Source organism: Myxine glutinosa, chromosome 12 (genome assembly GCF_964187855.1).
Source record: "Myxine glutinosa chromosome 12, kmMyxGlut1.1, whole genome shotgun sequence".
Taxonomy (NCBI): domain Eukaryota; kingdom Metazoa; phylum Chordata; class Myxini; order Myxiniformes; family Myxinidae; genus Myxine; species Myxine glutinosa.
The window spans coordinates 45564616-45590978 of NC_136272.1; the positions used below are offsets into that span (position 1 = coordinate 45564616).

Genomic DNA, 26363 nt, shown 5'->3' on the forward strand with positions numbered 1-26363 from the left:
AGTTGTTTTATATCAGAGGGCTATTATTCCAAATTCGTACCTTCCTCCCTCGAGCGGTTTCAGTCTCCCTGTCTTCCGCGCTGCCTGCACTCGAACAGAAATTGTAAGTAAAGGCTCATTTTAGGCCTCAGAATGACGTGGCTTTGTTAAAGCCAGGATAAACAATTAAGGATACCAGTAAGGACTTAACAGTAAGCTTAAAGTTACAGTTAGCACCAGGAGGGGAAAATGAGGTCGGACAGCCATATAGGTTGAAGCCAGGTGGCCAAGATTTTTCCAGGAAGGAACAGCCCAGAGACAAGATGGGGTATGCCATTGCATGCCAGGGAACGAAGGGCTGTGGCTAACTTTAGAGGGCCATAAGAACATGGCCAGTAAAAGGATTTGCGCAGGATATCGGTAAAGATAACGTTCGATAAGGGTAACGTTATAGTTAAACAAGGGAAAGGGGAAAAGTGAGGTCGGACAGCCGTAAAGGTTGAGCCAGGCCGAGAACTTTCCAGGAAGGATCAGCCCAGAGCAATAAGATGGGAAGCAAGCTAATGAAAGAAGGGGAACCCCTTAAGGGAACCCCGGCATCTTTCATGTTTAAGAGGCATCATTTTGCCGCGGTAAGACCATTAAAGGACTGGGCTGTGTTAACTAAAGATTTAAATAATCCCTGGCCAGAGGAGGGGTCGTTTGCGCTTGACAAGTAAGTAAGCAGTTAAGCAAGTAAATCAGCGATTGATGCCGCTGGACCAGATGCCAGACCAAGACCCCCCAACCCCCCCAAGACCTGAGCTCAGTCCCGGGGCTCTAGGCAACAACCCCCCACCCCCCCAAGACCTGAGCTCAGTCCCGGGGCTCTAGGCAACACCCCAACACCCCGCCCTGCCTTCCCTTTTTCACCTCAACCCACCCCGTCCAACCCGTCCCAAAAATCCTTTTCCTTGAATGAGAGACGTAACATGAATGAGCAAAGATTGTACATGAGAGTGGCTGGAGAAAGGCATGATTTGAGTCGATCTGATTTTCGCGCGAAGTCTGGGAGACTCACTCGTATATGAATGAGGAATGAATGTATATTGGGATGTTAATTGACGTGTGTATCTGGCCAATGTATTTGTCTGTATGACATATGCAAAGCAGAGGGTTTCGGTGTGAAGCTTTGTAAGTGGTCTACTTGACATTCCCTAGCGACTATCCGAGGGAACAGGTGAGGTCCTGAACTGAGTCCGGATTTTCATCTGTTTGGGAGTGTTGGGATTCGTGTGGAGGCACGAGGGTGCGCGCCAGGACGGAGGGCGGCGTGGCGTCGTCGCGTTGAGATGGTTGTGCCAGGTCGATCGGCGATCTCTGAATTTAAATCGGATTTTTGTCATGTGTGTTGTGAAATTAACGTCTATCCGAGAATCCTGGCGATGTTCGTTTAATTAAAGTGTGGTACAAACCTGTGTTTCCGCCGTGCGGCTCCGTGGAAGTTTGGGTAGAGTTATTGTGCGTTCGGGCAGGAGCCGAGCGAGCCGCGAGTCACGGGTGTGCTGTATGAGGTTGCTCGGAGGATGTGTGCCCAAATGCATTGTGGGTCATTGCGACTTTGATGGATGTCGGACGTTCATGTCAGACGAGCCATGTCAGAATAGTGAGCACCTGCGACATACATGCCAGGCAATGTCACAGGACGAATACGTTATTTAAGATGGATTTATAGGATGGATGGATTTATTTAAGATGGCTAAAATAAACGATTTCAAGACAGAGTAATTAATTTCCGGTGCCAAGTTCCAACAGGAAGTCTTGTTCATACAGTAAGTGAGGTACAGTGCGGAGTGGCGGCTGGAAGATGCATCGATGCATTTGTGTTGATCGATGCGCCGGACAAAGGGTTTGCTGGCGAGCGATGCTGGTAAGGTTAAGTTATTAAAATTCAATAATTTGAGCAGAAATGTCACGTTTTCAACAAAACGCTTATCCGAGGAAGGAGGACGATCGAGGTTTCAACTGTCGGTATGTGGTGTGGCTTCATGCCAAGGTGTGGGCGCGAGGAGGTTTGTTGATGAAGCGTTGTGCGAACGAGGAGGGATGTGCGAAAGGTGCACCAGGTAGCAAGGGTGCTGCATTGTAAAGCACGCCTTGTACGGACGTTCCTGGGCGGATTGTGACGGTTGTTGGATTCGTAGAAGTTAGCATTATGCTATGTAGAGCCACATTAATGGTCATTTGTCCATTGTCGCCGGACTTGCATTACTTGTGGGATAATAAAGCGCTGGTTACCCCAATTTGAAGTTTGACCCTTCGAAGTTTATTTGACCTTTGTTCGAGATATGTAAGGGTAAGAGGTCAGAGGCAATTCACTAACCTTGGAAGAACGACAGGCGGAGTCAGTCTACAGGGTGTTGCTTTAACGACAGGATATAGAACTTAAATCTGGAGAGAATATCGGGACATATATTGTTGGATAAACTGAAATCATGTACGTAATTAGCGAACAGAGAATATCGAGTTTTTTGTTGTTGTGGAAGCGTCAGGTACAGTACGCTTGGAATTTAATTTAACCGGGCCGAGCACAGTGACGTGTGTGATCGAGCAATGGGGATAGTCATGGTCAGTGAAATGCAGTGAAATGCAGTGAACATGCCCGATTTTGGCTTTGCGAGGCTCCGGATAGAAATTGGCATTTCGATGCTGTGGATTATATTGTGCCTGCCCGGAAAGGTGATGTCCTGTGCTGGGGCTGGCGACATGCCTCTGTTATTTGTCTGTCTGTCGGTCTGATTGTAAGTCTTTGGTACTGGGAGGGCTAATTGAGTGCTCAGGCGTCATTGTTCCATGGAGGCAGGTACTGTGAGTCACAAAATGTAAATGTAACACAGAGAGATGGACAGGACAACAATGGAGTTTATATGGACGGGTTTGGGGCAGGTTCAATCTGACGATTACAGAGGGCTTTGTTCTGTTCACGAAACATGTAAAATTCATGGAGTTGAAGTGGTTTGCAAGAAGGCAGCAGAGTCAGTACTGGGATGCAACCTCGTCCAGGGGTTTTGGTCCAGCCTGCAAGGAGTCCAGGGGCTTGTTTCAGGGCTGGGTCGCCAAAAATGGGATGCTGTGCCCATCTGGATGTAAAATTATCCATCAAGGACGGGGAATGATGTGCAGTGTGATTGGGTAAGAGGTAAAGGCCAAAAACACCAACCCCATGAGGAACGAAATAAATGGAGACGTCGACAATGGTGTCAGAAGTGGTGGTTGGGATCACATGATGGTTGGGATTGAAGAACAACCTACTGGGATTTCATGATGGGCAACAGTGTATGAGTGAGTAATTGTGATCTGTTTAAGTGTAAGAGGCGGTGGAGAAGAAAGGGGTGATGAAAAGTTATTTGTTTTAGTGTGAAGTAGGTTGGTTGCTTATTTGTCACAGTAAGATGAGAGTTGTGTTTTTAAGCTTGGTCTTTGAATGAATTGTTGCTTGGAATGTGTTGATTGGAAAAGTGATTTCTGATCGCTGATCCGATCTGGTTTTGAATTGTTTGATTTAATTTTGAGTTGATTGGAGGTAATAAGGATTTGTGTTGATTTCTTGATTTGAGTTGATCTGGAAACAAAGACAGATGGGATTAATGTGTATATCAGGAACATTTTGGAAAAGAAATATGGATATATGACATTACTAAAATATAACCAAGCAATTGAGAGTTCTTGGGTTAATGGGATATAAATAAATGCATCTACAAGTTGATGGTTTATAAAATTTTAGTTCTGGATGATACTTAAACGATGAACAATGTTGGCAATATACAAAGAATGTGACTTGTTTTTTGGGGGGAAAACATGTGGTTTAAAAATGGTTGGCTAAGTTTTAAAGATGGAGATGTTTCGCAGAACTCTTATGATTATTTATATGAGTGGTGGACTATTCCATGGCGAAGCATTTTTCAGTTTATTGAAAGTTGGATTTTGTAAAATAATGGTTTAATATAACCACAGTAGAAAATAATATACAGATTTGGGACATTTTGTAAACTTTCGAATAATGAGAAGATTCATAAAATTCATAAAAGGTGGATACTGGGAAACCATCGATGTTGGGGGCAAAGTTATGGGTGGATTTGGTGAGTGGTTTTGGGCAAACGAAGATTAATTTAGATTTATCATAGTTAAGTTCGAGGAAGTTGATTTGAAGCCAGAATTTTATTTGGATGCCAGAAAGGAGAAAGGAGATGCTGAAAGCCAGAAAGGAGATGCTGTTGTCTACTCTGAATGACAGGTGGTGGTATCCAGGGCGCTGAGGAGTTTGTTCACGTTGTAAAGTTTGTTTATTTATTTGTTTATTTAGTTTGTTTATTGTAGAGAAGAGTGCTTTTGGGATTCCGGAGCCAGAGTGGATAATTTGAGGGTAGTAGGTGGAGTAGAGGACATCTTTGCAGTGCTGTAGGTGGTCCTTGTAGGCTTGGGAGTGAACTGATTTGGGTTTAATAGGCACAAGCTGGTCTAAACAGGGTGAGGAGGATGGTGTGATTGATGATGTCAAAGGAGGCGTTGAGGTGAGGAGGATGAAAATGTTGAGGTTGCCGGCATCAGAGGAGAGAAAAGGTCGCTGGTGACTTTGAGGAGAGCAGTTTCAGTACTGTGGCTGGAGCAGAATCCGGATTGGGATGTTTCATACAGGTTATTGGCAGAGTGGTGATGTTTGAGTTGAGTGGCCACAGCACGTTCCAAAACTTTTGACAGAAAGGGTAGGTTGGAGATGGGTCTGAAGTTATTTAGGGTGTCAGGGTTTAGTCCAGGGTTTTTCCAGAATGGGGGTGAAGTTTCACGAGTTTTTGGGGAAATCGGTATGTGAAGCTGGATTAAGTTGGAACTGCTTGATGAGCCATGGAGATGGATTGGGTTTTGTTGTTGGTTGTCTGGGAGTTCGGTTGTTGCATTGCCAAAGGTTTCTGTGTGGTGGACACACTCGTTGGCTGTTGTCTTGTGTGACGGGGATGGAGATGTATGTGGCTGTGTGTGGCTGCCTGGAGTCGGGAAGGCGGCTACAGTGGTTGATATTGGTTGTGGATTGTCCGGGGTGCTTCGATTTGCATAGGGGGTGAAGATTGGGATATTACATTATTTTAAGTAAGTATTGGCATGAGTAATTACATAAGTAATTATGAGTTATTATGAGTATTAGTTATGAGTAAGTGATTATTACCTTCGCAAAAGCGGAAGGTTATGTTTTGATCGCTGTGTATTTATTTGTATGTCTGTGTGTGTGTGTGTGTGTATGTGTATGTTATTCGCATAACTCAAAAAGTATTCAACCGATTCGCATGAAATTTGGTGGGATGATAGGTTATTATCCGGGAACCATTTGATTAGATTTTGGAATCGATCGGGTCAAAGGTCAAGGTCAAGGTCATGAAAAGGTCATGGATGTGATTACAATATCAAACTTTTGGCGGGATAGAATGGTTTAATTTGAAACAAATCTTCCCGCATGACAACGTAGGTGTGGCTTTGCTACACAGATCTTGTAGTCTTTTATTTTGGCAACAAAAGTAGCTGCGGCGAAGGTATGCGCTCTACCGAGTGCCCGTTCTAGTTTTAGTAAAGTTACATGTGTCGCTGTGTTGTGGATCTGGGGACAAGCTAGTTTGATGGGTACCCTGGGGTCTTCGGCGTGTCTATGTGTTTGGCTGTCTGTTACACCGGACTCTTGAATGGGTTTTCATGAGACGAATTTCAGACATAACAGTGAGAATCTATTTTGAGCGAATCACAGTGGGTGAGGAAAACATTGTGTGTGACCAGACACCAGAACTGACCAGAATTGAAATTGGAAGTAGACCAGGTTATTTCTATTATTTGTTTATTCATGAAAATAAATAAATAATAGGGGGAGGTTAATGGAGGTTAATGGTGGTTTGTTTGTGTTAATGGAGGTTAATGGTGGTTTGTTTGTGTTAATTCTAGTTGAAACTCTAGCTGAAGTAATTTTCGTTTATTTTTATTATTTTATTGATTTTTATGATTTTGATTGATTTTTTGATTTGATTTGAGATTTGAGATGATTGATTTTTATTAATTTTATAATTTTATTTTTATTGATGTTGGAAACAGGTAATGGGATGCTGAGAGAAGGATTGAATTTAATTTGAATTGGACTGGATTAAATGGGATTGAATTTAAAAATTGAATATTGGATAAAATTGGATCCACTTGAAAAAAGTGGATTAGGAAATTGGGAAAAGGTGTTTGGTTTCTTCTTCCCAGGAGCGGGCACAGTCATGGATAGTTTCCGGATAGATAAATTGGCTTTGGCCCTAGAAAAGGTGGCAAACGACACCGCTACGGCTCATGACATACTATTGGATACGGTGATTCACATGCGTACAATGGTGATGCAGAATCGGGTGGCTTTGGACATGCTCTTGGCAGAGAAAGGAGGGGTATGCGGAATTATAGAGGGAAAATGTTGCACTTACATACCCGATCCATCTGAAGGAGTGTCAGCCGCAATAGTGAGACTAAGGGAAACTAGCCACGCCCTGACAATCGATCGGATCGCGCGCGAGAACTCTTATAAATTTAGCTGGCTCACTGACTGGTTCCAGGGATGGACGGGCACCATAGTGAAGTGGTTATTGACCGCACTGGCTGTGATAATCGGGGTAGTAATTTGGGGGGCACTAATGAAATCTCTAGTCCTCCTCTGTATGAGAAAGTATTTTACAGGATGGAAAGTGAAGAAGCCGCCGACAACGACTATGGCTCTGACCACAGAGGCCGTCGACCTGAATGGGTCCTTCAACAAGGCAGTTGCGACCAGCGCTCCAGAAAATTGTATTGAATTTTGTGACGACTGTGATACTTGTGTGGATCCCATGTGGGAACTGGCTGCTGCCTGTAACGGTGTCTGTGATGACTGTGATACTTGTGCTATAAACCCCTTGCGTGTACTGGCTAACGCTGCTTATGTATTACAAGCTGACAGCTGCACGCCCCCTTCCGACCCAACTATGGATCTGATTGCGGCGCTGGGTCTGGCGGTCGAGGGACCCGACGTGGATATCCTAGACCCGCAAGCCGACCAGGCGCCCAAGGGAGACTTTGACATAAAGGAAGTCCCTCTCTTTTCTCCAAATGTTTTAAGTTCAAATGCTTCAAGTGAATCGGATTTTTACGCTCTGTACCCTGATCAGGAAATTGAGACACAAGATACTGACGACATTTTGTATTCCCCAGAACAGCAGCACGTGAGGGACCTCATGGGCATGACCGTTGATTAACTTCGAAGATCTGCAAGGACTGAGTCTGCAAAGGGTGGGGGGAGCAAGTTCCGCAGGGGAGGTGGTGGCCCTCTGGCGGAGCAGAACCTCATCTGGACCAGACACCTTCGTTGTGGATCCGAAACGTTAATGGACTTTCATGTTCTGAGCCCTCAGGTTCCAAGCACGCACCGCACGACACGCTCGCCAAATGCACGGGCGAGGCGCTTTGGGCGCACGATATGCCCTTGGGAGATACCCGCATTACACAATTATTTTTTCAATACCCGCATTACACAATTATTTTTCAATAAAGCCCGATGTGGCACGTTGTCTCTTAAGATACTTTGTCTCGACGAGACAAGAGGAAGGAATGTCAAGTCGTAGATTCTTTATTGCTTAGAATTCTGTTTTAAACGTCGGTCGAATAATATGTTTTGATCTAAAATGTTGCTTAATGTTTTACATAAGTAAATAAAGGGGTTTTCGCTTTGCTGGGGATAAATGGGAAAGTACTCGATGCATTTCGTGCTGAACGGATGGCTCGTCCTCCATGTGCCCTCTCGATGCAAGATAAAGCCCGGTCATAGATTCTCTGATTCGGTCCGCAGATGGCGCCTCGAGCCGCGGGCTGGCGGACGTTTATACGCGCGTGGAATGTGTAGTTTCAAGTGGAGTGCTCGAATTGCAGATATAAACTTAAAAAACATTAATTATATTCCATATAATCATAGCGGCGCCTGAATTACAATAAACATGCTTCAGTTTGTGTTTAAAATGAGGAAAGGCTCGCTTCGGTCGTGCTGGACAATTGTATACGTGTGCTTTTTCGAGGCTAGATAAGGCCGGTCGTAAAATCACGCTCACATGCGCGTGATTTTGTGTAACGCTAGTAGAATGATTAGATTGCAGACATAAACCTATCGTTAAAACCATATATATTTTGTATTGATCACAGCGACGCTTGACTCTGTATAAACATGCTTTGAATTACTCATGTGAACAAACCCATATATTTTATGGTCTTATCTGGCTGGCCAAGCATGGTCTTATCTGGCCAAGCATGCACTCTTCTCTCTGTGAGTTACATTTTTCGTCACCTCGGAGCTTTTGAAACTATATCTGGTCCGAATGATAAGGAAGGGCTGACTCCCCCGAATGACAGAGCGGATGACGGTGGGGGCTAGGATGACGGTGAGGGACTCTCGCCAGTCGCGTTGTTCTCTCGGAGATTTTCTGATAATCGTATTCCTATATAAGTGAATGAGAATCAATGCGTTTCCAGGAAGGCTGGACGTGGCATGAAGCTGGTTCTTGCTGTAGATGTACGGCTTCTTCCGGATCTGTATAAGTTGGTTTTTAATAAAGCTGCGTCATGTCAGGCTATTTGTGGACTTCTTTTGCAAACGAAGAGCCGCTTCTTCACATATATATATATATATATATATATATATATATACATATATATATATATATATATATATATATATATATATATATATATATATATATACAGTGGAACCTTGACTTACGAGTGCCCCAACTTACGAGTTTTTCGAGATACGAGCCGTCGCTCGGGCGGTTTATTGCTTTGAGATGCGAGCCGAGATCTGAGTTACGAGCTTTTGCCACCCGGTCACGTGGTTATCTTGCCGTGCAAGTACAGTATCTCTGCCGTATAGCGCTGCATTTTTGTTTTCGCATGTTGGTTATTTTGAGTTTACGCCACCAGGTGGGTTCTGGTCACGTGGTTATCTTGCCGTGCAAGTACAGTATCTCTGCCGTATAGCGCTGCATTTTTGTTTTCGCATGTTGGTTATTTTGAGTTTACGCCACCAGGTGGGTTCTGGTCACGTGGTTATCTTGCCGTGCAAGTACAGTATCTCTGCCGTCAACTTGTTCAGAGTGCCGGCGATAGCTCGCCTTCTCTTTGTGGAAAACACGGTACTGAGAAGAAGAAGAGGATGATGTGCTTGGATATAAAACACGCAATCGTCGAAAAACATGAGCGAGGTGTCGAGGAGGACGTATATAACGGCAGAGGAGAAGAGCATGCCAGGCCACAACTTGTGGATATAAAACACGCAATCGTCGTGTTTTATATAAAACTTGTGCTTGGATATAAAACACGCAATCGTCGAAAAACATGAGCGAGGTGCCGAGGAGGACGTATATAACGGCAGAGGAGAAGAGCATGCCAGGCCACAACTTGTTCAGAGTGCCGGCGATAGCTCGCCTTCTCTTTGTGGAAAACACGGTGAGATCCTTAACATCCAACAACTAATGGGACGCAAACGGGGCGCCCAGTTTAGCGGTACACACATTGATGAATCACCCTGCCTGTGATTCACCCATGACAGGTTATAGCTGGGTCGGGATTCAAACCCAGGCTGGACAGTTTAGACTTTAGAATCAAGTGTGCGTACCTCCAGTCCAGGCCATCCTGCCAACTTGTATGCTGCATACAGGTGAAATATAAAGCGCGAGATATTTTTATATATACTGTATATTTAAAAAAAAATTGGTGTGGTTTTTGGCGGGCTGGAACGGATTAATAGCATTTCAATGCATTTTAATGGGGAAATTTGATTTGAGAAACGAGCAATTTGAGTTACGAGCTCGGTCACAGAACGAATTAAACTCGTAAGTCAAGGTTCCACTGTATATATATATATATATATATATATATATATATATATATATATATATATATATATATATATATATATATATATATATATATATATATATATATATATATATTGTTGGGGATTTGGGAATTGTGTGTGTAATTTGATGTAAATTTTCCCCTTTTGTATGCTGTAAATCTTGTAAATATCACCCTCCAATTGTCAAGGTCAAAGGTCGCCCTTAGTTAATCCATCGCACACACATAGCAAATCATAGATTCCCTCGGTAGTTATGTCCTTAATATATGTCAGTATAAGGCTCTGTGGTCCACTAATTCATTGCATTGCATCAATTAAATAAGCGTAGGCCCATTTCCCTCTCTCCACAAGACACCATTACATGTGCTCTAACTCGGGGAAGAAGGGTGTGGCCCCGCCTCGTCATCGGGGGGAGGAGTCAGCCAAGCGCGAGGAACAAGGCGTGGCTTTGCCAACGCCTCATCAAGAGGGGCAGGATCGGTGAGCCCTCGCGACCAATCAAGGCCGAGGCGAGCTCACCGAGGGGCGTTTCCAACGCACGCGGGTTGATCCCAAAAGCACGACATAAAAGGGGACGCGCGGGTTTTTATAAGAGAGATGCGGACACGAATGGTTACATGCGCAGACTGCCTCAACGTGCTGCCCCCTTGCTCTGGAGCTTGCGCCGCCTCGTGTCATCTTGGGCTCTGCTGATTGCGGAATCGACGCGGGAGAAACCATCATCACGCCACCGGCCCCGACACCTTCTCGAAGCGACCTCCCTGGACCGTGCCCCGTCCTGCTGGCATTCAATCCAATCGGCAATTTCCCCATCGTGTGAGTCTGCCCGTTTGTCCGTCTTCCATGTTGTCTTGGGGTTAATAAGTAAGACTGTATAGTTAAGCTAATAATTTGCACTGTGTCTCCTTGCTTCTTTCTGTCGTTATTTTCGTTTATTTCCTTCTCCTTGGTTCTTTTGATGATTTGTATATAATTTAGTAATAAACCCTGTTATTCCCCACGTTCTTCTTCTTCATGCTCGTGCGGTCGCTTTAGAGGTTTCCAAATTGAGTGTACATGGCGCGAGTCGGCCGACGCACAGGAATCGGGTTTAGTCTTCGGTAAACGGCTCACGCCGCAGTTCGCTTCGCTCGGCGCAATCCACCCAATTACGCTGCGGCCGTGAGCGAGGGGTGTTTCCTTGCGTGCCGGGAGGCGCTGGTATTTAGGTCATAGGACGGTTGGGCCTAATACCCTACCCAGCGCCGACCGGGCGTGACGTCATACCCCCGGGACCACGTCGGTCAGTCATAGAAGAGGGGATTAATCCCCCCTCGATAAGGGGGAAGAGGCCGATGTTGGATTCCTCAACATTTGGTGTCGGGAGCGAGATTCAGACCTGAAGCGCGAATAGCGCGCTCAAATTTACGAGCAGCCGAAATTTTGTTTAACATCCCAAATTTGAAAATCGCGCCATGGATGATCAAGGCGACCGGATGCCGGTGGGGGAGATAGAAGGGTTAGAGTCGACCCAGGACCCCGGGGAAATGTATGTGGGAGAAATGGAGGAGGAGAGCAATGAGGATGTGGTTGAGGGGGTATCAGGCGCACAAAATGGCGCCCTCGTGCACGAGGTGGCAGCAGCACCAAATGGCGCGGCGCACGTGACCGCAGCAGCGGGCTTTGATGTGGGGGACTTCGTGGCGCAATTCACTGCAATGCTGAGAATAGAGGGGGAGAAATTGGGAAACCAGATACAAAAATGTGGGGAGAGCATACGGAAATGTGGGAAGAGCGCACATAAATCTGGGGAGACCATGGATCGCATGTTGAGCGAGAGGGTCCCAAGGGTGCACGACGAGGTAAAGCGGGTCGAGGAGCACTGGTTGGGCGAAGTGGAGAAAAGCACAGGTAACTGGACCGGGGTAGAAATCGCGACCTGGGGTATAGGGAAGCCGGCGACCGCTGAGGTAGGAGAGAAAATTTTATGAAAGCCAACGGTCGTTGAGGTGAATAAAGAAAAAGAAATAATGGGTATAGTGGAAATTGAAAAGACGACGGAGGTAGCCCGGGAATTGGAGGAAGAAATGGAATATGTACAAGGTCTGTGCTCAAATCCTGATGCCGTACTTGCTAATCCTTATAAAGATTTGCAGGTGCGCGTGGAGAAAAGGATCCCCCAGGTGAGTCATGCTGTATGTTGCGCGTTGAGATTTTGTAAGAGGATGTCTGGCGCGAAGAGAATTGTCACGCGCTTGGATCGCGAAAGCACCCGGGCGTTCGTGGAAGGTCCTGTGTGTGTTGTGTTAAAGCGAATGGCACGCGTGAGGAAAAAGTGTGCGTCAAAGAGTGAGCGTGTTACAAAGCGCGAGTGTGAAACCGAGTGCGAGCAAGAATGCACGTCGGGGTGTACGGAGTGTGACACAGGGAGTGAGAGCGATACGGAGTGTACGTGCGAGGGTGAGTGTGACACGGAGAGTAAGGTGGTGGTGGAACGTGTGCGAGGAAGCACACCTGAGTTGGTTGTGGCGCGGGTGTGGGAGAGCCCATCGGAGCGCATTAGTGGGTGGATGCAAGAGTGCACGCCCATGGTGAGTGTTACAGAGGACGTAACGGAGGAGAGGTGTGGAACAAAGTGTGCGAACGGCGAGTGTGCGCGAGAGTTGTGGTGTGTAACAGGGAGTGCGGTGGTGGAATGGACAGAGTGTGTGGGATGCACTGGAGGCGCCAAGACGCCAGGTTTTGTGAGTGTGAAACGGGTCGCATTTGCGAGTGAAGCATCGACGTTGAACGGGGCAGCGTTTAGGGCGACGGATAGCGTGCGAGGTGCACTTTGTTGGATGCTAGGCCCCACACGGTCGAGTCCGGGCCTAGCCGGGCAAAGCGACCGGTCCGGTTCAAGGGCAGGTAAGAGGAAGCGGAACGGTGCCTCTTGGTGGCGGGGACGGGGTTCCGACCGGGCGAGATTGAGCCATCGGGCCGGAGGCCGCAAGGATCCGCGCCGAGATGGTGCGTGGAATCTCGGCCCGACCAAGCCCCCCCCTCCCCCCCGAACCGAATGCCAGACGGATTCAACCTGCAGGCGACCAAACCACCCGAATTCATTGCTCGGCTTTGCGAAGCCGCGTTTTAATGAGGTAACGACGCACCGAGGCTCAGATATAGCGGACTGTAATGATGATAGTGTTTTGATCCGAAATTTAGAATAGTGAATAGGATTGGCAGAAGTGATTAGCAAAATTTGATGATTGGTAGAAGGATTGGCAGTGATTGGCAAATTTCTGATTGGTTGGAATTTGAGAGCAAAATTTATAGTGGGAGATGCCCGATGTGGTGGGATGGCAACTCTGCCATCCATCACAGCACAGGGGCAAAGGAGCTATAGGTTTATGGGGTTTATGGCAGTGAAAACTAGCCCGGGAGGGTTTGGATAATGTATAGGGACCTAGAAATGACCATAGGTAACGGTAAGTTTAAGTAGCTAAATCGGACAGGTAGTGGGGACATAGAGAGGGTAGTTGGATGATAACGACGTGGTATGTGCTTAGTTTAAAGGGAAGACGGGGAGCACCAAGTTAGCGGGAAACCAGGTAGATCAGATGATGCCGTATGTGTGAGTATTGACATCGAGCAAATGAGGAATTGCGGGGCAATGCTCGGGAGAGGTGTGTGTATGACCGTGGGAAAATCTGGGTGCCTGAGGCAATGGTTTTGAGAATCGAAAGTGTATGAAGCAGCGTATGAGGAATAATTGATTGTGCATTGTATTGAATGATTGAAGAAGCCTGGGAGGAAGGAGGGTGCAAGTGCCACCAGGTGTGTCATTGCACAGGTGTGCAAGTGAACAGGTGTATGGAGCAGTGTATGAGTGAGTAATCGTGATTGTGTGTTGTGTTGACCAAATGGTCCAGGGAGGAAGGAGGGTGCAGGAAGCACCAGGTGTAGGAGTGATTGCACAGGTGTTCAAATACAGGTGAGCATGGTTGTATGGAATAAATGGTATGGAATATATGGAGTATGGAATGGATGGTATGGAGTGAGTATGGTGGAAACTGTGGAGTGGAGTGGATGGTGCGAAGGTGTGTATGGGTAGGATGGACCCCATCACGAATACCCGGGGAGGGTAGTTTAAGAGTTAGGTAGAGGGTACAGGTAAATTGTGGTTGAATATTGGCATCTGTGGTGCGTGGTGGAAGAATGGTGTTTGGATGTGTGCATTAGTGACGTGGAAATGGCTGGGCGTGTGGCCTGTTAGTGTGTGTAGTTGAATGGGCACTCCGCCACTGTTAGGATGTCAGCCAGGTGAGGCCGCAGGTGGGCTCTGGGAGCCGGTAGAGTTGTGGATGGGGCCCGAGGATCCAAGGACGGACCCAGGTAGCCCAGTGCCAGAGAGGGCACCGAGTGGGGAGAGCGCCAGAGGGCTTTCCCCAGGTAGATAGGTTAGGTTAAGGAGCAGGTAAGCTCTGAGGCAACTGCAGTGGTGGAGGTGTGCAGGTGGGTAGACCTGCTGGGAGAGCTACACGACTCAGCCCGGAAATTGTGCAAAGGCACAGGGAGTTGAATCGGGGGAGTGAGACCCCAAATTGATGAAGCACCACAGTTTGGTCAATGGGAATTTGGTTCTTAAAACCGCATAGAGTAAGTTGGCCAATGGCTTGGCAGGGGAAGACCCCGGGTAGTGTAAAGTGTGTTAATGTCATTTAGAAGATAGTTAGGATTGAAATCTCCTCGCACCATCCGCATCCACTCACCTGAGGTGACGCTACTCCGCACCATGCCAGGTTGTGATTATTTTTGTTGTGCAAATGTTTGGATTGTGAGATGCATCATGACGTGGGTGTGACATTGTGCTGTTGTTCCATCTCTCCCTCCTTATGAGGATTGATGATGAATTGGTGATGGCAAATTTGGTTAGAGGGATTGTGGTGACGAATTTGGTATAGGGGAAATATGGGGGAGACGTGACAGTAGTGACGAATTTGTAAATGTGTAGATTGTTGTAAATATGGGGTAAGGGCAAGGGTAGAGTAGGTGACAGGGGGGGTGACGTACGGTAGGGACGAGCTTTTCTCTGCTCCGTCTCCATACGCACCTCGCCTTGCATCGCCTTTATTGATGTGTACCCTTGTGACCTTACCCCTCGCTCACCTGTCTCCCCCCCCCCCCCCTTGTCTCCCACCTGAGGACTGTGCTCTCTGGGCACCGAGGGGAGCGTGCGGAAGTCCGCCATGGTGTGCCAGAACTCACGCAACCAGCATGCATTGCATTGATGCACCACTTATGGACCGCCGTCTTGCGGCCAAGCACCACTTTATGGACCCCACGTTTTGGGGCCTGGCACCTCTGCTGGAGCCGGCCACGATGGCCCAGGGTCTTGCTTGCGGACCTCGGCAAGGTGGCACCAATGCCACACAGGTGGACCACCCTTAGTTGGCCCCTGTGGCCCTAAATAAAAATGGACACGTTTTGTGCACTTCATTTTTTATTTTCAAATAGGCCACATTAAGAAAAGAATGGAAAGACGACATCAGGAAGAACATCGGCCCAGCAGCGAAGAGGAAGACCACCACCAGTTGTTGTCTTGTTTTTATTATGATGAACTGGTGACTGTTGCACCGAATGGTGCTTTTGGTGATTGGTGCTTTGGTGTATTGGTGCTGGTGCATCGATGCAATGCGTGCTGTCTCCTCCCTCCCAACAGGAATTTCTTTTTGTTTCCCCAAAAGAAAAATCGCAGGTCCTGGGTTGCGTTTTGTAAATAGTCAAATAATGTCACTGTAAATAATGCTCCCCCATCGTTCATGTTTTAGTTTGAAAATAATTCCGCAATTCGGTTAGCTGTGGGTGTGAAACTGTTAGGCAGGGTGCAACGCAATTAGCGGGACATATTTATTTGTGTTTTAAAATTGTCACACTCAGGGTCAGGTTAATTGTAGAGGGAGTTACACCTACGTGTCACACTAAAGTTAAAATTATAGGCCCGGGACGTGCCTAAGAGGATGAGGGTGCAGTGTTGGGGATTTGGGAATTGTGTGTGTAATTTGATGTAAATTTTCCCCTTTTGTATGCTGTAAATCTTGTAAATATCACCCTCCAATTGTCAAGGTCAAAGGTCGCCCTTAGTTAATCCATCGCACACACGTAGCAAATCATAGATTCCCTCGGTAGTTATGTCCTTAATATATGTCAGTATAAGGCTCTGTGGTCCACTAATTCATTGTGTTGCATCAATTAAATAAGCGTAGGCCCATTTCCCTCTCTCCACAAGACGCCATTACATGTGCTCGAACTCGGGGAAGAAGGGTGTGGCCCCGCCTCGTCATCGGGGGGAGGAGTCAGCCAAGCGTATGGAACAAGGCGTGGCTTTGCCAACGCCTCATCAAGAGGGGCGGGATCGGTGAGCCCTCGCGACCAATCAAGGCCGAGGCGAGCTCACCGAGGGGCGTTTCCAACGCACGCGGGTTGATCTGTGATCACGGGATCATCGGTTCAAAAGGTACAACAGTTTCAATATTTCACATAGCCCCCTGGGGTTAGGGAGGAATCGGGTATTCCCCATGCACTTCATTGCCCCCAATGGGGGCTGATCGTTGGCCACTCGGACCAGAATTATTCTGTGGACCTCAACCTTCAAGGGGATACCGAAAAGTAAACTTTTCCATCAACTTGAAATAAAAATAAACAATTACAGATACATTTAAAGTACACCGTGTAAAATAAATAAATCATATATCACATCCTGCAGCGTGTGGCACATATAAACGGTATTGGAAGGGAGAGGCGTGCAATAATTGATTGATTAAGTGTGCAATTAAATAAATAAATAATAATAGGAAAATAAATAATTTCTTAATCAATTGACTCACGTAATGGCATACCTAAACTGCCAGTGTTTCGTCCGAAGGTGTAACTTTTTGAAAATTAATTAAAGAATTAATTAATCGAATAAGTAATTAATCGATTAATTGATTGATCAATTAATCAAAAATTGTGTCAAACAATCAAATCAAATCAAAAAAATCAAAAAGAACTTTTGTGCTCTCCATTTGGTTAAAGAAAGTATTGAAATGGATATGCCTATTTATATTGGAACATCAATTCTTGACTTGTCAAAGTCATTGATGTATAACTATTATCTTACTATATATAATTCACCAAATGCCCGTCCGTCTGTCTATCTGTCTGTCCGTTCAAAGGTACCATAAAAACTGCTGAACCGATCGCAACGATATTTTGGGTGGGTAATCCTATTGTTTTTTGTTTTTGTTTTTCCAATTTTCCAAGTTTTCCAATTTTCCAGTTTTTCCAAACACGATGGAATAATATTTACTGATATGAACAGTGATGTGGCTTTTATTGAAATTCTACAAATACTGTTTAGATTTTGATGAGAATTACAAAACTGCAGCGAATCCGGAAGTGGACAGAAGACGGCAATGAGTGGGTTTGATAACATCCCAATACAACCGTCATTCAATCGTAATGTTAAATCATTAAACGTTAATCGTGTTCATCGTTTTGTTAAAGTATCAATTGATGATTGGAATTGAGTGAATACAATTACGATTTTGAATTCGTAATTGTAGTCACCCAACTGTACGGAAGTTCACATCAGGATTTAAATATTTGTTTATGTCACGAATGTTGTTAAAAGTTTATTTTTTATATTAATGTTATTTAATTTGTGATTGGAGTTATGATGTTTGGAATGAAAAAAGAGATATCGAGTTCAAGTGAATGACGGAATGCTGTGACGGTTTCTACTTTCTGAACGTGAATTCGCGGAATCGCGATATGCAGATTCGCCATTGACTGGGAATGGAACACACGTACCCGTTTGTTTGCGAACGAGTACGTTTTTCATGGAAGTCCTTCACGAACTTGCTGTCTATGTCTGACATGTGACTGAAGGAGTCACAGGAATGTGAAATTTATTGGTTTCATGCTTTAGCATTCGCCGTTTCTGCATTGTCTGTTTGCTTCTGGCCTCCCACTCATGCATAGCACGGGTACCTCACTGGTATGTTAAAAATAAAAAATTATCGAGTTAATGAAAAAGGGGTATGTTTAGTATGTGGCTCTGAAAAGTGCCAATTCATTTCTAAGAATAAAAGTGGGGGAGACATACAAAAGTTTTTGTCAGGGAATAAATTTACAACAACTGGAATTCCAGGGGAATTACACCTTCCTGGATATTCTTTCTGCGGTCCAGGGACAAACTTGGATAAAAGATTATATGAGGCTGACAATCCTAAACCTTGGTCTCAACCTCTAAATAAGGTTGATGAAGTGTTTATGAAGCATGATATTGCTTATGGGAAGAGCACTACGTTGAATGAAAAACACAAAGCCGACAGAGAAATGTTGTATAATTTGTCTTTGATACAAAATCCAACGTTGAGAGAGAAAGTTGATAGGTTTATTGTTAAAAAATTCATAAGGGCTAAATTGAAACTTGGTCTTGGTTATCCAGGTGTTTCACCATGGACAGAGCCCTCAAAAAACTATTAAGCTCTAATGATGTCATCAAGACTGAGGAGCTTTTGGCTGATGAATTGCATAAACCTATAATCACAAAGTTTAAAAGAAGGAAGGTTTATTCCAAAGGTGTTGATTAAATCTGGTCCGCTGATTTAATTGCACTAAATAATGATGGGGGATACAAATATGCTTTAACCATTATTGATTTGAGGAGCAGATTTGCAGGGGTTGTTCCTTTGAAAAAAAAAAAAAGGGGTAATACTCTTATGTTAGCTTTCAGTGGAATATTTAGTAAAGCAAAAGAAAACCAAAGAAGTTATGGACTGATGAGGGAACAGAGTTTTATAACAAAATATTGATGAAATTTCTTAAAGATAATGGTATTACATTATACAGCACTTTTAATGAAGGAATGGCAGTTGTTATTGAGCGTTTTAATCGCACTTTGAAAGAGATTATATTAAAAAAATTACACAAGTTGGTTCTCAACAATGGGTCGCTTTAATTCAAAGTATTGTAGATAATTACAATTATACAGTACAATTATACAATTATACATCAACAAAATCAAAACCATTGGAAACATTTACAAAATTAGAATATGAAAAGCAGATTAATTATAGAAAGCCCAAGTTCAAAGTTGGTGATATTGTAAGAACTAGGGCATGCCCGTACTATATATATATCTAAAATTATATCCCCCCCCTCTATTTACATGAAATGGTTTGGTCCAAAGCGAACGGCTTGCGAGTACGGTGACAATCCCCCCCCTCTATTTACATGAAATGGTTTGGTCCAAAGCGAACGGCTTGCGAGTACGGTGACAATCCCCCCCCTCTATTTACATGAAATGGTTTGGTCCAAAGCGAACGGCTTGCGGAGTTTGGTAAAGAAATCGCCATAGCGTGCACAAACGCGCAGGAAAGCGAAAGAATCGCAAATTAGTTTTAATTAGTTTTAAAACATAGTTTAACGCCAACATAGCGGCAACATAGTTTGCCAACGTGAAATAAATGAATACGCTCTCAAATGTGCCGTCCGAGGCAGAGTCTGTTCGCCACGTTCGGCACACGTGATAGCTCGCTGCTCTCTGATTGGTTGAATCGTTTTTTGGACATAGCTCGGTAACTACTTCTCCGATTAATATGAAACCTTGAAAAGGCACATCCTCGGGTCCCCAGCAATATACCTGGCAAGTTTCAAGTATATCGGACCCGTGGTTGTCGAGAAACAGCGGTCACAGACAAACAAACACACAGAGATTACTGGAATTATAGATAGATATACAGATGGAAAAGTCATTTTGAGAAAGGTTATACAAAGAGATCGACTAATGAACTTTTTAAAATCGTTGATGTAATGGATACAGTTCCTTGGACTTATAAATTATATGATTTGAAACGGGAAGAAATCTTGGGTTCATTTTATTCACAGGAATTACAAAAGACACAAATAAGCAGATAATGCTCTTGAAAGCAATGGGTTGGCAAGTCACAATCCTCGACTATACACCGCGGGAATTTATAATGGGAAATAAGCATGTGGATTTATTATATATATATATTTTTTACATATAAAGTATAAATTATTAACAAATGAATATACAACCATTTTTTCTGGAATGTAGTTTTAAAACAAATGATCAATGGAAGAAGAAATTTTTCCAAGTTTTGGCATTTGGGAAACGGGGGTTAATATTTAATCGTAAAAAAAGAAAAAGAAATTATATTAACACCAAATGGGGAATTCTTCATTCCTAAAAAAATTTCAACAGAAGAAAAATTATCATTTGAAAGGTTATTCTGGGGTGAAACTAAATATTGAAACTATATTCCTCTTCTCTCCAATTCTGTCTTCCAAAGCTTTCACGTTTGAAGAAGTAGAAATGGAGAGAAATAATTTTCCAGCATTTTCTTCCTCGAACTTTCTTGATATTGCTGAAATATATGTAAAAAAAAATTACTTATCTAATATTGTGGCATACATATAATTTAATTTATTTTCAATCAACTGAACTTACCTTAAATGAAACATCGTCAAACAAAGAACAATGTTCATTGCTTTAGAATCCAAAGACTCTCCAAGACAGGCCCCACAGGTAGTGTCTCCAGGGTGAAACTCTTTGGTGGGATCTTTGGTGATAGGGCAATAATTTCATGCCAAGTTGTGGTAAAAGCAGTTTTCATGTTGCATCTCAGATACAATTTCCTGTGAGAGAAAATAACAATGTATTAATTTAATACAATATTATTGTATGTATAAATCAAACTTTGTAAAAAAAAAAAAAAAAAAAAAAAAATTACATTAATAATTAAATAAATAAATAAAAAACAAGAAGACGTCATGCGGAGCACGATACTTGCAAAATCGGCCCCCCCACACCCCCAAAAAAATTCCATCGATACAGCAAATTGTCCATTTCATCAAGATTAAAATTGACAATCTTGATGAAAGCTCGGGTGAACAGGAAGAAAAGTGACGATTTTTCAGATGAAAAATGATTTCGGAAGGTTGACCTTGAGTTGACCTTTGACCTTTTGACCTCAAAAATAGCTAGTTTCCCTATTTAGTGACTCAATGTGCAAATGCTGTTCAATTTCATAGTCAATCAGATGAAAATTGAGGATTTTAAAAACTTGGCCTATGTTGACCTTTTGGCCTATGTTGACCTCAAAAATAGTTGGTGGTTGAATTCAGTGACCATCTTACTATAATTCACCAAATGTCTGTCCATCCGTCTGTCTGTCTGTTCGAAGGTACCGTAAAAACTGCTGAACCGATTGCACAGATATTTTGGGTGGGTAATCCTGGGATCTCCAGGAGTAAAATAGGCCATTTAGTTTTCCCAATTTCAGCTTTAGTCTCCAGCATTCTCAGGTTTGGAATCACGCATAACATTCGCGTTCACATAACGTTCATTGTTCTCATTGTGACGATGTTGTTTTCCCGGGTGTCGCACAAACGGCTGCACAGATCGCTGCCTGGACTAGATCGGACTCGGTGACCTCGGACAAAGACCTTTTATAAGGACACGGGTTGAATTCCTGCTTGGGAGAATTCTAACCCATTTCAACTGAAGTTAACACGTATCGGGAGTACATACGACATAGCGATTGTGAACACGATTCACGATCATCACGATCACAGTGTATCGATCACTGTGGGACATTTGGTGAATTATAGTAAGATACTGTTTAGATTTTGATGATTTGCGTGTGATATGATTTAACGGATGTTTATATGAATCGTTTAAAATAAAAAAGCCTTCAATTTCTGATATTTTATCTTTTAATTTGGGCCTCCCAACCGAAGCCCCGCCTGCAGGGCGGCGGGTACCGTTGTGGGCGTTGAATCCCTGCTTGAGAGAATGCCAACCCCCTCGCCGCCATCACGGCCATCTATCCAACTTACAATCCCACGAGATACGCGGAAAGGACGACCCAAAACCAATATAAACATCATTAAACACCATTCGTATATAAACATCATTAAAAGTAAATAATGACCTCGGGAAAAGTTCAAAGACATTTAATCTCTACACGAGAGAATTCCACATAGCTATTTGGGCGGTGAATACACGAACAGATCGCTGTCTCCATTGATCTTGCCAAGGCCGTAACACCTATCGGCTCAAAATCCTTTTAACTGTTCATTTGGTAGTTTTTACAATGAAGGAAACATTCACAATGTTGTTAAAAGTTTATTTTGTGATTAATTGGAGTTATGTTGTTTGGAATAAAAAAAAGAGATATCGAGTTCAAGTGAATGACGACATGCCATGATGGTTTCTACTTTCTGAACGTGAACTTCACGGATCGCCATATGCAGATTCGCCACGGTCCCATGATCGATGTTTCCATACGTGAACGTACCCGTTTGTTTGCGAACGGGTACGTTCACGTATATGAACGTTTTTCATGGAAGTCCTTCACGAACTTGCTGTCCATGCCTGACGTGTGACTGAGGGTGCTACAGGAATGTGGAATTTATTGGTTTCATGCTTTAGCATTCGCCGTATCTGCATTGCCTGTTTGCTTCTGGCCTCCCACCCGAGCGTAGCATCCACACACACGGCACGTGCACGGCACACACACGTAACACCCATACACGTGATTGTGTGGATGTGTGGAATGTGGGACATTTGGTGAATTCTAGTAAGATACTGTTTAGATTTTGATGATTTGCGTGTGATATGATTTAACAGATGTTTATATGAATCGTTTAAAATAAAAAAGCCTTCAATTTCTGATATTTTACCTTTTCATTTGGGCCTCCCAATTGAAGCCTCGCCCGTAGGGCGGGTACCGTTGCTAGTATATGTAAATCCTCTTATAAGTTCAAGTCAATCAAATGAAAATTGGTGATTTTAGAAATTCGGCCTATGTTGACCTCAAAAGTACTTGGTGGTTGAATTCAGTGACCAGATATGCAAGTCCTCTTCAAATTTCAAGCCAATCGGATGAAAATTGAGGATTTTAGGAATTTGGCCTATGTAGACCTTTTGGCCTATGTTTACCTCAAAAATACTTGGTGGTTGATTGCAGTGACCTGATAAGCAAGTCCTCTTAAAATTTCAAGTCAATCAAATGAAAATTGAGGATTTTAGAAATGTGGCCCATGTTGACCTTTTGGCCAATGTTGACCTCAAATATACTGGGTGGTTGAATTCAGTGACCAGATATGCAAGTCCTCTTCAAATTTCAAGTCAATTGGATGAAAATTGAGGATTTTAGAAATTTGGCCTGTGTTGACCTTTTGGCCTATGTTGACCTCAAATATACTGGGTGGTTGAATTCAGTGACCAGATATGCAAGTCGTCTTCAAATGTAAAGTCAATCGGATGAAAATTGAGGATTTTAGAAATTTAGCAAAGTTGGTGACCTTTGGCCTATGTTGACCTTTTGACCTATTGACCCCAAAACAATAGGCTTCTTGCTTTTGACGAACTCTACCATTTGGTGAATTTTCGTGAAGATCGGTTGAAAAAAAAGACCAGATATGCAAGTTTTCTTCAAATTTCAAGTCAATTGGATGAAAAGACGTCATGCGTAGCACGATTTTTTTAAATTTTTTTATATATATTTTTTTGTATACAAGATCGAGGCTCGTGAAAGAGCGAACATTAATCACACAGAAAGACAAACCGACACATAAATAATATAACATCGGGAGCGGTAGACAAGATGGGGAGAGAGGGGGAAGGACACAAACACAACATTTGAGAGCAGGGACCGAGAGACATGGAGACATCGAGAGGACGAGGGCTTTGGGGGGGGGGGCATGGGAAGGGGGCGGTGGGAGAGGTATAAAACATATGGACACTGCCAGGACTTCCAGGAAAGAAGTTGGAATTTCAAACAAGGTGGATCTGGGGTGAATTAGCGGGGGTAGAAAAGATCAAGGTTTTGGATGGGGGAAGATAAGAGATGGTGGTGAACAGCTGTTTTAAAGACCTGGAGGGAGGAGTGGGATTGAAGGGAGTGAGGGAGTTTGTTCCAGAGGCGGGAGAAAATAGGAATGAAAGAGTGAAGGTGAGCAGAGAGCCGAGATTTCGGCAGTTTAACCATCAGAGGGTTGCTGGCAGATCTTGTGCGACCTGTAGGAATATTTGGGGGTAATATTTGGGGATACTTGCAAAATCCGCCCCCCCCCCCCCCCCAAAGTTTTCCATTGATACAGCAAGTTGTCCATTTCATGAAGATTAAAATTTACGATCTTGAACAAAGCTCGGGTCAACAGGATGAAAAGTGACGATTTTTCAGATGAAAAAAGATAATTTTAGAAGTTTGACCTTGAGTTGACCTTTGACCTTTTGACCTCATAAATAGGTGGTTTCCCAATTCAGTGAGGCAATACACAAATGCTGTTCTATTTTCAAGTCAATCGGATGAAGATTGATGGGTTTTCAGATGAAAATTGATGATTTTGGAAGTTTGACCTCGAGTTGACCTTTGACCTTTTGACCTCAAAGAGTTGGTTTTCCTATTTAGTGACTCGATATGCAAATGCTGTTCAATTTTCAAGTCAATCGTTTGAGAATTGATGGCTTTTTAGATGAAAATTGATGATTTTGGAAGTTTGACCTCGAGTTGACCTTTGACCTTTTGACCTCAAAAATAGTTGGTTTTCCTACTTATTGACACAATATACAAATGTTCAATTTTCAAGTCAATCGGATTTAAAATGGCGATTTTAGAAATTTGACCTCCAGATGACCTTTGACCTTTAATCTCAAAATCAATAGGCTTCTCAAATGGGACGACCGAGCCAACTTGGTGAAGTTTTGTGACAATCGGTTTAGAATTGTGACCTGTAGGCCGGTGACAAACAAACAGACAGACAGACAGAACCACAAACGCAACCGACCAATTTACTTGAAAAATCTTCGATTTTGCAAGTCACAAACAGACAGACAGACAGACAGACAGAACCACAAACGCAACCGACCAATATACTTGAAAAATCTTTGATTTTGCAAGTAACAAACAGACAGACAGACAGACAGAACCACAAATGCAACCGACCAATATACTTGAAAAATCTTTGATTTTGCAAGTAATAAACTCTTACCTCCATTAATAAGAGGTTTGAATCCAGTTCATCAATTTGAAGGTTTAGTTCCACACATGTTGTCTCCAGGGTGAAACTTGTCTGCTAGATCATCAGGGTAGAACTCATTCTGTGGGTCTTGGTTGTTCAAAACGTCTTCAAACGAATCAATCATTTCACTTCAAGTTGTGGTAAAAGCAGTGTTTTCATGTTGCATCTCAGATACAATTTCATGTGAGAAAATAACGATGTATTAATTTAATACAATATTATTATATGTATAAATCAAACTTTGTAAAAAAAACCCCAAAAAACTAATTTAAATAATTAAATAAATAAATAAATAAACTCTTACCTCCATTGATAAGATGTTTGAATCCAGTTCATCAATTTGAAGGTTTAGTCCCACACAGGTAGTAGGACTCCAATGGATTGCAAAGTCATCCCACTCCATCTCCATCTCCATCTCCATCTCCATCTCCATCTCAGCACAGTTGTCCCTTCTCAAGAGAAATATAGCTTGCGCTTGAACCCTTTATATATGAATGGTTAGTGGGTGTGGTTTCCTTTGGAAATTCCCTGGGCATGCCTGGACAAGCCTGAACTGGAAATGATGCAATGCAATGCAATGCCTTAACTGAAAATGATGCAATGGTGGAGAGAGTTTATAAAGTGGGTGGGGCTTATCAAAAAGTGGGTGGGGCTTATCAAAAAGTGGGTGGGGCTTATCAAAAAATGTGTACGTGGCTGAGCAAAAAGTGGGTGGGGCTTAGCAAAAAGTGGGTGGTGGTAAATAGATGCTTTATGTTTGAACCAACATTAATTTAAAAAAATGTTTTAATTGTAGAAGAGAAGAAGAAGAGCATATGGATCACTTAATATCAACTCAACAGTGACATCTGGAGTCTAGATGTCAAATAGGGTTTATAAAATAAAAAGATTGGGGAAATTATACAATAAAAATTATATAATTGAAAAAAATCGAAAGTTGGTCATTAAATAATAAATAAAAAATAGGAAATTAAAAAAAAAATTGAAAAGTAAATAAAAAAGAAAAAAATTGAAAATGAAATAATCTTTTGGGGAAAATTGGAAAAATTGAAAAATGAACCATGTTGAACCATCGTGGATGATGTTGAACCATATTGAAACATGTTGAACCATGTTGAAACATAGTCGGGGGCAAAGTGAGCCAGAACCAACAAAAACACTACTAATGCAAAAAAAAAATCCAATTAAATATAACGAATGAAAAATGGCTATCAAACGTAAAATAATAAAATCCAATAAAATAAAAACATGCAAAAAATGGCAATAAAACGTAAAATGTAAAATATATAATACAATAAAATAAAAACTAATGCAAAAAGGCAATACAAAGTAAAATATAAAATACAATAAAATAAAAACGATCGAAAAAATGGCAATAAAATAAAATATATGAAATACA

At 43.0% G+C, this 26363-nt stretch overlaps 1 protein-coding gene across 6 annotated transcripts in view; it reads right to left on the reverse strand.

Moving 5' to 3' along the window:
- LOC137437866 (uncharacterized) overlaps positions 1-25425 on the reverse strand; it is a 43720-nt gene extending 18295 nt beyond the window's left edge. For 2 of the 6 annotated variants that reach the window (XM_078766786.1, XM_068132549.2), the window contains exon 1: positions 25269-25424. In XM_078766786.1, the coding sequence (XP_078622912.1) occupies positions 25269-25300 (32 nt within the window). In that variant the 5' untranslated portion in view covers positions 25301-25424. Of the gene's footprint in view, positions 1-20165; positions 20302-20384; positions 20573-24934; positions 25093-25268 lie in introns of those variants that run through there. The other 4 variants (XM_078766785.1, XM_078766787.1, XM_078766788.1 and 1 more) reach the window with 4 other exon arrangements.
- Between the last annotated feature and the right edge of the window lie 938 nt (positions 25426-26363).